This window comes from Dryas octopetala, chromosome 6 (genome assembly GCF_963921425.1).
Source record: "Dryas octopetala chromosome 6, drDryOcto1.1, whole genome shotgun sequence".
In the NCBI taxonomy this organism is placed as follows: domain Eukaryota; kingdom Viridiplantae; phylum Streptophyta; class Magnoliopsida; order Rosales; family Rosaceae; genus Dryas; species Dryas octopetala.
In genome coordinates, this window is record NC_141371.1 from 16,556,280 (window position 1) to 16,569,902 (window position 13,623).

A 13,623-nucleotide genomic window follows, 5' to 3' on the forward strand; every position below is an offset into this window, starting at 1 on the left:
AAGAACATTTAATATTTTATAGGTATAAAAAGGCGTATAAAATCAGAGATTTTGAACTTGTTTCCGTTGGCAGTACTATAACTAAATCTATAATATTTCCCAAAAAAACATAATAGTATATTTAATTTCTATAAAAAGAAATTCTAGTATATCTAATATTATTTATTATTATGATCCACTATTTTGTGGAAAAGAAAGAATCCCATATGTCTTGATTTTAATTAAGCTGATGAAAGAATCAGCAGCCTGCAGATACCAACCCCCACACAAAAAAAATCAGCACTAGGCACGGTGCTCAGCTCTCTCAGCAGACCCACGCTACTCTTGCCCCCACTATTCATCCAAAAACCCACCCCCCCAAGATCCTTCCACGTGGCCTATATATCTTTGTCCTAAGTGTCCACGCTCCCCCCTCCCCTCTTTTTAAACCTCCATCCCTGGTCCCTCTTCTTTTTCCATCCCCACTTTACTACTCACCACACCACACCACACCACCACACAATCAAACTCTCTCTCTCTCTCTCTCTCTCTCTCTCTATCAGTTTCATTTCCAGACTAAACCAAAAGATGGCAGGTCGGAAATTAATCGTGGAAGTGTGCAACGCCAAGAATCTGATGCCAAAAGACGGGCAAGGCACGGCGAGTGCGTACGCGATGGTGGACTTCGACGGGCAGAGGCGGCGGACGAAGACGAAGCTACGAGATCTGAACCCCGAGTGGGACGAGAAGCTCGAGTTTCTAGTCCACGACAACGACTCCATGGCCTCGGAAATCTTGGAAGTCAACATCTACAACGATAAGAAGACCGGCAAAAGAAGCACTTTCCTCGGCAAAGTCAAGATCTCCGGAAGCACTTTCGTCAAAGCCGGGGCGGCGGAGACGCTCGTTTACTATCCCTTGGAAAAGCGGAGCGTGTTTTCACAGATCAAAGGCGAGCTTGGATTGAAGATTTATTATATTGATGAAGACCCACCAGCCGCGGCAGCCACGGATGCAGCCACTGCTCCGCCAGCAGCCGAGGAGAAGCCACAGGAAAATAATCCGAACGAAGGGGAGAAAGCTGCAGCTAAAGATGATGATAAAAAGAAAGAGGATGCAAATGTCACACAAGAAGAAGCGAAGCCGAAAGCAGAGGATCAAAAGCCAAAGGAGGCATCAGCTGCTGCTCCGCCGCCAGCAGAGGTTGAGAATCCACCAATCGCGGAGAAGCCAAAGGATGAGATGAAGCAGATGACAGAAGATACTAGTGGCAAGCTTGAGCTTGGTATCAGTGAGCTAGAGCTCCAACCTTTGGCCCGGGATCGGAGCCGGAGCGCATACGATCTAGTAGACCGTATGCCCTTCCTTTATGTTCGAGTTGTCAAAGCCAAATTATCTGGTAGTTCTGGTTCGACACCCAATATTTATGCCAAGCTTGTGATTGGAACCCACACTATCAGAACGGCCAAGACAGACAAAGACTGGGACCAAGTCTTTGCGTTCGATAAGGATGGATTGAACTCCACCTCACTGGAAGTCTCCGTGTGGTCCACCGCAGAGGAGAAGAAGGAAAATGAACCCCCTGTAGTCACAGAGACCGACCTCGGAACGGTGTCGTTTGATCTTCATGAAGTGCCGAAGCGAGTTCCCCCTGACAGTCCTCTGGCTCCTCAGTGGTACACTTTGGAGTCCGATAAGTTTCCCGGAAATGACGTCATGCTCGCCGTATGGATCGGGACTCAGGCCGACGAGGCGTTTCAAGAGGCGTGGCAGTCGGATTCGGGTGGGTTGATACCCGAGACCCGAGCCAAGGTTTATTTGTCTCCCAAGCTTTGGTACTTGAGAGTAACGGTCATCCAAACCCAGGATCTGCAGCTAGCTTCGGGATCCGAGGCTCAAAAGGTTCGGAGTAGTCCTGAACTTTACGTCAAGGCTCAGCTTGGTGCCCAACTTTTCAAGACCAGTAGGACCTCCGTGGGGTCCATGTCCTCCAGCTCGCCTAACCCAACTTGGAATGAGGACTTGGTGTTTGTCGCAGCCGAGCCGTTTGAGCCGTTTATGGTTCTAACGGTTGAAGATGTGACCAATGGGCAGTCAGTAGGCCATGCTAAGATACACGTGGCAAGTATTGAGAGGAGGTCTGATGATCGGGCGGAGCCAAAGTCCAGATGGTTCAATTTGGTAGGTGACGAGAGTCGTCCTTATGCGGGACGGATACACTTGAAAGTCTGCTTGGAAGGTGGATATCATATGCTAGATGAGGCAGCTCACGTGACCAGCGATGTACGAGCTGCTGCTAAGCAGCTAGCCAAACCTCCAATTGGATTACTCGAAGTTGGTATTCGCGGCGCCACCAATTTACTTCCGGTGAAGACCAAGAATGGAGGCGTGCGTGGGACCACTGATACTTATGTTGTTGCCAAATATGGGCCCAAGTGGGTCCGAACCCGCACCATTTTGGACCGGTTCAACCCGCGCTGGAACGAGCAATATACCTGGGATGTGTACGATCCCTGCACCGTGCTCACTATGGGCGTGTTCAATAATGGAAGGTACAAGTGCGATGAAGCAGGAAAACCCGAGAAAGACATTCGGATTGGGAAGATACGTGTACGGCTGTCCACGCTCGAAACGAATCGGGTGTACTTGAACTCATATTCCCTTACCATGTTGCTTCCTGGTGGGGCCAAGAAAATGGGGGAGATTGAGATAACCGTCCGATTTTCGTGCTCGTCGTGGCTTAGTCTCGTTCAAGCTTACACTACTCCAATGCTTCCGAGAATGCACTACGTGCGCCCGCTCGGCCCGGCCCAGCAAGACATCCTGCGGCACACGGTCATGCGCATAGTCGCAGCTCGGCTCGCGAGGTCTGAGCCGCCGCTGGGCCATGAGGTGGTTCAATTCATGTTGGATTCGGACACGCACGTGTGGAGCATGAGGAGAAGCAAAACCAATTGGTTTCGTGTGGTGGGGTGTTTGTCACGTGCAGCTACCTTGGCACGTTGGCTTGATGGAATCCGCACGTGGGTGCACACACCCACCACTGTTTTAGTGCACGTGCTGCTTGTGGCCGCGGTGTTACGTCCGCATCTAGTGTTCCCCACCGTATTCATGTACGCCTTCCTGATCCTACTGTTGAGATCTTGCTATCGCCAGAGGGCCCCACCTAACATGGACCCGAGAATCTCGCAAATTGATGCTGTGAGCCCAGATGAGCTAGATGAGGAGCTTGATGGGTTCCCGTCCACCCGGCCGTCGGATGTGATTCGTATCCGATACGACCGATTGCGAGCTTTGGGTGGACGGGCCCAAACACTTTTAGGTGATGTGGCAGCCCAAGGGGAGCGTTTGGAGGCATTGTTTAATTGGAGGGACCCAAGGGCAACTGGAATATTTGTGGTGTTTTGCCTAGTGGCCTCTTTGGTATTCTACATGGTGCCATTCAAGGCCTTTGTGTTGGGGTCAGGGTTCTATTACCTGCGCCACCCAAGGTTCCGTGACGACATGCCGTCGGTTCCGGTCAACTTTTTCCGGCGACTTCCGTCCCTCTCTGATCAGATTATGTAGATTGGGGGTTTTGGTTCCACTCTCTTGGTGAAGTACGTAGTTAACTTAGCTCAATTCATGATGTATTCTTTTAATTTTTTTTTTTTCTCTTTTTGGGTATTTGATATGAATATTTTTTTCTTAATGGAGAAATAATGAGATCTAATTAAAGGCAAAAAGATCTTCTTGGTATTCATGAAGTTGGTTCAAATTCAAGAAAGTGACCGTTGTCTATGGGGGTGTGGACCATTCAATATATATCCCAACAAACAAAGCCTTATTGATGTTCTTTTACTTACCTTCAGTGCGCTTAATAAATTAAAAAAGAGACGTATGGAGAAAGTAGCCGTTATATGAGTCAGCCTCCACTATACTGCTCTAAGTGGTAGTGTGGTACTGACAAGTACACGCATAATGCTATTTGCATGTAACTAATAATCAAAATCAGAATAGGATTGTAACAAAAAAAAAAAAACAATCAGAACAGGAGAAAATTTCTTATTTACACTTCCAAAGGGAAAGGACGTAATTCCAAAGCATACAATTTGTCTTCTGTTCTGAAGGAACAAACTCTACATCCCTACTTCACCAAATAGAGAGAACAAACAAACAGCTTAGTTGGTTAATTGCACAGAGAATTAGCCATTTCATCATCTCCTTCGAATGACAGCTACTTAGTTAGATAACTAGGAATTTTAGATGTTGTTATATACTAGGAATTTTGTTAGATTCTTGGTATTTTTCTGTGTTGTAATTTGGATTTTTAAATGATTTGAGAGTATGGAATGTGCTTTGTTTATTTTTTTTTTTTTTGTTACAGCTGTGCACTTTAGGTGTTTGTAGAATTATTTTATTTAGAATTATTTTATGTAACTTTGATATTTTATGGACCAAAAACAAACATAGAAAAGAGCATACCATTTAGCTTCCATTAGACAATCGGTATCCATATTAATCAATCCACATTCCCTAACCTGAAACAACAAGCTACTTTTTTTTTTTTTAATCTAAATCACCCTATACTTTTTATTTTATTTTGTCAAGTACTCAGAAGATGTTTAAGTTGAAAAACCCAGCAAACAACTAAAATAAATTGCTGGTGGTATATATTTTACAGAAAAAGTTGGTGTAATTACAACTGGAAAACTAGGTAACAAAACTCTCTATTTTTGTGTAATCCAAGTACTCATAATCTTTTCTAGAAAAAACTTCTGCTGCATGATGAAGGTGAATTGATCCATCTGATCTTGCAACTCTGCTGCAAATAAAGTTGCTTGCTCATTTTGCCCTGATGTGGAGGTTTGAGCATCACTGGGGGCATAACAATGATACATAAGCCAATATCACTTACATATGGGATGATATATAGTAGAGTTTGATGGTCTAGTGGGTCAGGCATTGCTTCTTTTATTGGTTTTATGTTCGAATCATTTTTAGTAACTTGTTTTTCAGTCTTTTTTTTAGTTAGTTTTTTTGGGTTTTGAGTCTTATGTTCTATATATATATATATAATTTTTTTATTATAAAAGATATGTCCCGAAAAGCTTATGCCTTAACGCGTTGAGGCTTACGCCTCGCCTTCTACGACTAAAACGCCTTGCCTCATATTTTTGCGTCTAAAAACACTGCTCACCATTTCCAAATCATAACTCCTCGTGGTGTTTGTGAGTTGAGAATCAAGCAATCCTTGTAATTGTAATTGTACATAATTGTGTCTGCACTCATTCAAATATTTATATATTAACATAAATGAAATTATTATTAATTCAAATATTTCTAATTGCCTCTTACATATATAGTAATATAGTATTGCTAATATAAACACACAATAAACCTAAATATCAGTTAAGTCAACACCATATAGAAAAAATATAAACTTTTTGTATACTTATTAAAAAATATAGACACTAATCAGTATATCAAGTAAAAACATAATTTACGAGTAATAGGAAAGTTAAATTACATGGTCAAATTCAAATGGTTGTCTGATTAATTGCATTTGTGGAGGCATTGCATTTGCCTCATTAATTGGAAATTGCAAGCTTAAATTTTCGACCTTGAGAAGTTGGAGCATTTAGAAAAAAAAAAAGCTAAACAAACATAATAATCTCAAACTCAAACTCATAATGAAACTAAAGATTACCTGTGAAAGCTGGGAGGCCTCCATGTAATAAACTATGCTCGAGACACATGGTTGAATGAGGTTGCTGCTATGTATTTTATTATGTCAAGGCATAAATAATACAATAGAATCTTAACTTATAGTAGCTAACTGAAAACAATACAACCAAAATGAATAGAAAAAAGAAGACTATAGAAGAAAAATATATGATACCTGCACAAAGTATGATAGAAGAGGCAAATATCTCTCTTTAAAACTTGGAGATGTTTGGCATAGAACTTTGTGTAGCAGGAACACCTTTGGAATCAACACTTGATGCTTTATTTCGAGGCCTTTTCTTCCTTATGGCCTTTTTTCAAAGCACATTTTGGCCTACTAGAACTACCACCGACTCTAGCTTTAATTTTAATCCTTTCACTCTACAATTATCATCCTTACAATTACTTTCATTGTTAGATATATGTGAGATCACTTGAAGAGCTTCTTGATTTTTTTTTTCTTTCAAACATGCATCTATCTCTGCTAAGGTGTTGTTCAGTCCCAATATAGCAATCTTATATGTTTCATTAGATTCTGCAGCCCTTGTTGCTAGCTGAATATACAATCGACATAGCTCTTTGTAACGCCTTACTAATTTTTATATTTGGATCATTTTCACTTATTAGCTTGTGAACAATTTTTTCACTCGTAGCCTTTATGATTTTTGTCCATCTCTTCAAAATGAATTGAGTAGGAATACTCTTAATATTCCTTGCACAGAGAATTACCTTTAAACCATGTGCACACAAGTGAATTGAGTGGAACGTTACGATGTGGTGGCAATGCCTCCCATGAGGGATAATTAAGTTCATACTTGCTCATTGTTCCATTCTCGCCAAGGGAGTTTAAGGCACAATCATGAGCTTTAAGTGCTTTAAAGAAGTATGTCAGTTACAAGTATGATTTGCTGCGATTTTTTCAACATTTTCAAAGATTGGTTGACGATCGTCATTATGAAGAGTTGAAGGCTGAATTTAAAGTAAGTCAAAATTCTCCTGCTTTGTCATTTTCGATGGAAATCTTAAAGCCTGCAGCAACAATTTACACACCACAAGTGTTTAAAATGTTTCAGTTTGAGTTATGTAAAGTATTATTCATGCTTTGACTACGTTGGGTGGTGATGATATCTGCACAAAAATTTTCTCGCTCATAAACTAAGGCCGATTTCTCCTTTTTAGCAAATAATCGACTTAATCTATCATTGTCTTTAAGATCATATTTTTCAAGGATATTCTTCCAAGCATTTAAAAAGTCTTATTCATCCTCATAATCATATATGCAAATTTTAAAGTCTTTGGTAAAATCCTTGAATTTCTCAAAAACACTACTAAGGTTCTTGGCTGCATTTTGATATATTTGCCAAATGCATAAACGATGACATGTTTTTAGCCATTGTGAAGCTAACGCCTTAGCCATTGCAGGATCTTGGTCTGTAAGAATAGTTTTTGGTTGCTTCCCAGACGTAGCCTTGGCAAAAGTGTCAAACAACCACATGAAAGTTTCAGCATTCTCTGCGTATAATAATCCAGCACCAAATATAATCGTTTGCTTATAATTATTGACACCAACAAACAATGCAAAATGTCTTCCTTCTTTATTTTTTTTATAGGTAGTATCAAAACAGAACACATCACCAAAATAATCATAATCAACCATCATCCTTGCATCAGCCCAAAAAATGTTGGTGATCAAATCATCTTCATCCACTTGTATGGCATAGAAAAAATTAGGATCGTTCGATCAATTGCATTTGTTGCAAATATTCCAACACACCACTTGTATCCCCTAACTTCACTTCTCTTGGAACGCAAATAATTCTTATAATCATTAGGAATAAATCCAAGACTTTGACGACCATCAGCTTGTCTACTTAAAATTTCAAGAGTTGCTTTTGGAGCAATTCCTGAACTATCAGCCGTATCAGCTTGAGTTGTTTGTGAAAGAGTCATGTTCCTATGAGACTGAAAAAATTAAGTGAGTCTTACTAGAACTTGAAATCCCATGTGTATGATTATGAACAAATTCTACAATACAGTACTTACCAGTTAATCGACAATTAATCTTCATCCTTGCTAGACACTCAAATCTTGTCTTAGCATGTTGAGAACTCACATTAGCATCACGCTTATCTTTTCCATGCTTACCTTCAGCCGAGCAAACGAAAATCATATCTCTCAACTTGCCATCTTTGAAGGTATGCGATTTATTTCTTCTTATACTAAAACCAACATAATATGCATATCTATTGTAAAACTGAAATGCTTCATCTTCTGTTTCAAACTTCATGTCAATTGTTGGAATTAATTCTATCTAAATTCTAGAATGAATCAAATCAACTTTTCCATTGGCCTTTATAGCTTCTGCTAGCTGTACTTCATGACCTTTATCTTCTACAAAATTGTTCAAGTCACCATAATCAAAATCCAACTTACAATATATTTGAATTCCATCTTCCATAAAGTATCCTTAAAAAAAAAAAAAAAAACTTATCAACAAATATAAAAAATGCTACAAGGTTAACAAAAAACCAACTGCTTTTATGTTAGAATCGGTCAAAGATAGATGCTATATATGCAGATACAATATTAATTTTGTTACTAAATGTCATTTCAGGTATGCTGACATTATTAAAAAAGCCAAATGATCTACGGCTTATTTTTAGGATTTTAAAGATCATCGGTGTTTTGAAGTGTAAAATAATTATTTCATAAACAAAGACAAAGATATATGACAATTTTTCCCACGGCCTCAACTAAAAGTAAGATAGACAAAGAGTGATATGATCCTATCAATACCCAGCCAAACACCGGTAAAATATAAGGAATATTATTATATATTGAACATATGAAAAAGAAAAAAAAAAAAAAAGAACTTATTGGGGTTGGTGGTGAGAGTTTCGCAAGACAATTTGACTTGGTAGATGTTGTTCCATGGCTCAGGTGAAAGTGAAAAACATTAGTCGTCTGACCGGTGATTGTTTTGTTGCCTTCTTGCTGGCTGGAGATCGACGTTGAAGACGAGTAAGAATGGCTGTAGTGCAGAGTTTTTTTTTTTTTTTTTCTCTCTTAGATGGAAGAACAAAGAAGAGGTAGAAGAAGAAGGGACTCGCATGAAAGACGTGTGACTTCCTTATTTATTTGATTTTTTTATTTAAATAAGAGTGTTAATAGTGTTAGATGGCTATTAAAAGTGTTACGTTAAATGGCTGTTAAAAGTGTGAAGTGGTTGTACAAGTGTCGAATTTTAAGATAGGGGATAGAGGATTTGGACTCATTTTCATTCTTACTACACACCCCTTTTCATTACACACTCCTATTTTTAAAGATTTTATTTCTCATTACACACCGTAATATTTTTCAAAAACCCTCACTACAAAAAAAAACCCCCCAATGACAGAGCCCAACCCCACCCCGTCTGCAGCCTCCCTCCCCATTACTAGACTCCGCCATCCTCGTCGCCGGAGCGGCAGAGCTCCTCCTCCTCTCTTTCTCTTTTTCTTTCTCTCTCGTCGCACACTCTCTGCCTGATTGAAAGGGAGGTCGGGTACCATACCAGCCTCTAGATCGGAAGTGGTCAACCTTCGATCTGAAGGACGGCAACTTTCCATCCGGTAGGAGAGGTGCGAAGAGAGATAAAAGGAAGAAGAGAGAGAGAGAGAGAGAGATGAAGGTGCCAGCGGCGTGGGGTTTGACCCTCGGCGACGAGGGTGGTGGCCGGGTGGTTGGAGTCCGACAAGGGCTTAGGCTAGATTCTGTTTAATTTTGAGTTTTTTTTTTTTCATTCAAAAAATCTTTTTTAAAAAAAAAAAAATTGTCCTTTATTGTTTTTTGATATTGGCAATTTCAAAAATTAAATAGAGAGGATGTGTAATGAGAAGAAATTGGGTGTGCATATAGCAACACTCTTTGAAAATTGCAATTACTTTTGTTCAATAAACTGCCTTTTATTCTCATTAGTTTTGAGAAAATTAGGATTAACTACCTAATTCTAATAACTTTTTGGAATACCAGCACATGACTATTTTTTTTAGTTTGGCTACTAACTTTCTTAAAAACATTTTAGATTAGATACCAAACCTTCTTTCCAGCCTAGCCCATTTCTAGTGGGCTTATTTCATATTTCGATTTTGCCCTTGGCCAGTTTATTGGGTTTAGTATAATTAATAATTGTTAAAAAATTATTGTTTGGTCATTGTGCGAACAGTTACAACTAAATTATGACAGTCACAACTTAGATTTAATTAGTTGTGACTGACTGGATTAATTATTTTTTAAAAAAATATATATATATATATATATACAGGAGGCTTCAGTTACGGGATCCCGCATCCCAGCCTATTTGCGGGACTTGATTGCTGGCCGTTGGATCTCTTTTAATGAGATCCAACAGTGGATATTTTAACTCTCTCTAACCCCGCATAACCCACTTAACCCATCCCCCAACAACCCGTGTAAGTGTAGCTACAGAGAAAACCCACACCTGAAGAAGAAAACCCACCCTTGCGCCCACGACCCAGCAACCGACCACCACCATCACCCAGCTCGCCGTCGACCCCCCCCCCTTCCGACCTAAGCTTACCGGCGAACACACCAGGCGCCGGCCACCCTCCCGAGCTCACACTCTCCCCTCATTCTCTCTCTCGCCCCGTGTCTCTCTCTCTGCTCTCCCCCTCTGTGCGTAGCACCGGCCATCAACGTCGGCCTCCCCTCGCAGTCGCCACTCTCCGGTGACCTTCCCTCAGGCCGGCGACCTCGCCCAGCACTCCTCCAGCCAGCCCAGCCGCGCGCACAGAAAACCCAGAAAACCAGCAATTTGGCTCGCCTTTGTCTCGTCGGATTCTGACCAATTTCCAGCGCCAATCACCTCCTTTTTTGGTGAGATTTCTTCCTCTTCCTTTGGGCTTTTATTTTCCTAACTGATATTGATTAGATTCGAGTATATAGGAATTTGAAAATTTTGGGTTTTGAAGCCATTCAGGTTGTTCCTAAATTTTCGGACTAGAGGGCTATTTTGTTGATTTGAATAATAAATTCTATTCCTAGGAACCCCAATTGTGGTTTAAGATTGAAGGATTTGAGTGGGTTTTGAGGAATTAGGCATTTCTTGGTTGAATTTAGAGTTGGGGCAGCCACCTTGGGTAGCACCCATAGTAACTCCGAACCCCCCACTGCCATTCGTGAAACTACGGATTATTTTGGGCATTTGTGCTTGGTATTGAAAGAGTTGCTGCATTGTTGGTTGCTGCATTGTTGGTTAGTCCTGTACAATTTTGGTTAGTCTTGTTGGTTGCTGAATTGTCTTGTACAATTCTATAATGTTTCTAAATTATATGAATCTGAAATCATGAACACTAGATGGATTGGATAGCTCCATGTATTCAATTTATTTGGGCTTTTATTCTTAGAATTTGGGGTTTTCAAAATGCAGGTGCAGTGACTGCCTAACTTGTGGTTGCAATTTTTTTTTTTTTTTTTGTGTGTGTGTAGATTTTAGTAGTTCTAAAATATCATTGCATAAAGTTCCCTCAGTTTGGTCTTCTCATTGAATGATAAGCATGGACAAAAGTGCATAATGGTAGCTGGTAATCAGTGAAATCCACAATGTCTAATCGTAGCGGAAGCAGTAGCAGTGAAGTTCAACATAGGCCAAGACAACAACAATGTGTGTGTGGCAGTGTTTTGGAGTTGAAAATGTCTAAAACAGATAGGAATCCAAACCGTCTGTTTTGGACATGCATGAATTGTGGGAAATTTATATGGGCTATTGAGAATTTAATTGATGACGTTCATGAATTAACAGTAAGATTTGATGTAATTGAGCAACAGCTTCGAACAATGAGAAATTTGAACGAGACTGTGATTCGATTATCTGCACAGGTAGCCCATATTTCAAGAAAAAATGTAGAGCTTGAGGAAGAACTCCAGAGGAGGAACCAAGCTAGATTTGGCTTTCTCATGAAAACTGTTGTACTACTTTTGATGTTTTTTATGTTTAAAGTTACTTTGTTGTAATGTTTATTCCTTTTGTAACAAGAACAAACTTGGTTGTATTATTGCTTTGGAATGAGGTATTCAAATCCTTACTTTTGTAATGGTTATGTATGAATGATGGCCATGTGTGTTCTAAAAATTTGACAATGTTCTTGGTAGAATGATTATTGCATTAATTGGTATGAAGCTCTTTGTCTTTGTGTTGGAAGCCAGAATCATTCAGTACAACCCACATAACTTTAAAATCACCAACCAAATTGGATTATGTTTGAAGAAAAGTTTAAACACAAGTACATTATCTCATTGCTCGAGAAACTATGCTCTGATCACTTTCATGTTTACTGTATGTAATCAAAATGCAAAAAGACAAACTTCGAATGAGTTGGAATGTCAAACTTAACATTTTTCAAATCAATATTTGTCCTAAAGCACCATAAATGGAGATACAAATGGAGATACAAATAGTCCACTGCACCAACAGAACATATATTTGCATTTCTAGCGACTTCTTATTTCATACAATGGGTGGTTAGTCAGGGCAGATTAGGTATCGAGGGTGTATGTCAGAAGTCATATAGTATATATAGAAGGCATTCACATTTTGTCTGCATCTTCTGAAGTTTGTAAAACCAACAAAAAAATCTTCAACAGGAAAAACCCGAAGGGGTGCAGCAGGTCTTGGCGGAGCCACTTCTCAAAGAACTTTATTGATTTTAAGGCACTGCAACTGCTACTTAGCAAGGGAGTTTTACAGCTTTAAAAATCATGTCTTATTGGTACTAGCATTGCAAGAGGTAATATCAATACAGATTTTTACACTTGCCAAAACCAAATATATGCAACCTGGCTCAAATACTTTTATTTCACCCAGATATTCTGTATAGGAACAACAATTGAAGATCCCAGAGCAGGACAGTAGTGGAGAAATCCCAGGGGCCAAGTGAGTGCAGAAGCACAAAACCAATGAAGCAGAACCAGACGACACCTCAACACAAAAAGCAAAAAATGTGAAGAAACTCATCATGAAACGACAATTCATTCCTCTATTACACTAACATGAACACAGAAATGTACACACATGGCCTCATGCATACATGATACAAGTGTATGTCTATGTGCAGGCCAGGAACAGTATTACAAACATCAATGATTTATCTGTGCTTCAACTTATTTTTTAATCTTCATATATCCTCTCACTTGAAATTGCTACTTCATTCTCATTCACATTCTAGTATGTGAGCTATTGTTGTCAGCTTATTAGTTCGGTCATTGCAAAGGAACTTCTACTTGATACCAGGAATTCCTAACTCCACCTTTATAGCATGTTTGTGCCATAGTACGTGTGTGTGTGTGTGTGTGAACACTGAAGGGCAAAAGGTCATGGTATCAATTATCATGTGATTTGATGGCAACATGATGATTTGAAACTCTACCGTGTCAAGTTAGGCAGTCACTGCACCTGCATTTTGAAAACCCCAAATTCTAAGAATAAAAGCCCAAATAAATTGAATACATGGAGCTATCCAATCCATCTAGTGTTCATGATTTCAGATTCATATAATTTAGAAACATTATAGAATTGTACAAGACAATTCAGCAACCAACAAGACTAACCAAAATTGTACAGGACTAACCAACAATGCAGCAACCAACAATGCAGCAACTCTTTCAATACCAAGCACAAATGCCCAAAATAATCCGTAGTTTCACGAATGGCAGTGGGGGGTTCGGAGTTACTATGGGTGCTACCCAAGGTGGCTGCCCCAACTCTAAATTCAACCAAGAAATGCCTAATTCCTCAAACCCACTCAAATCCTTCAATCTTAAACCACAATTGGGGTTCCTAGGAATAGAATTTATTATTCAAATCAACAAAATAGCCCTCTAGTCCGAAAATTTAGGAACAACCCGAATGGCTTCAAAACCCAAAATTTTCAAATTCCTATA

At 39.6% G+C, this 13,623-nt stretch overlaps 1 protein-coding gene and 1 pseudogene across 1 annotated transcript; one reads left to right on the forward strand and one right to left on the reverse strand.

Annotated features, from left to right (window-relative positions):
- Positions 1-567: 567 nt before the first annotated feature.
- On the forward strand, positions 568-3,643 carry LOC147282852 (C2 calcium/lipid-binding plant phosphoribosyltransferase family protein). The gene has a single exon (XM_086248085.1). It carries the CDS (start codon positions 568-570, stop codon positions 3,544-3,546), a length of 2,979 nt encoding a protein of 992 aa, XP_086104211.1. The 3' UTR covers positions 3,547-3,643.
- A 2,359-nt stretch (positions 3,644-6,002) lies between these two features.
- LOC147282853 (protein FAR1-RELATED SEQUENCE 5-like) lies at positions 6,003-8,143 on the reverse strand (annotated as a pseudogene).
- Between the last annotated feature and the right edge of the window lie 5,480 nt (positions 8,144-13,623).

Coding starts and splice junctions, on each gene's coding strand:
- LOC147282852 (XM_086248085.1), top strand. CDS start 568: ATGGCAGGTCGGAAATTAATCGTGGAAGTGTGCAACGCCAAGAATCTG.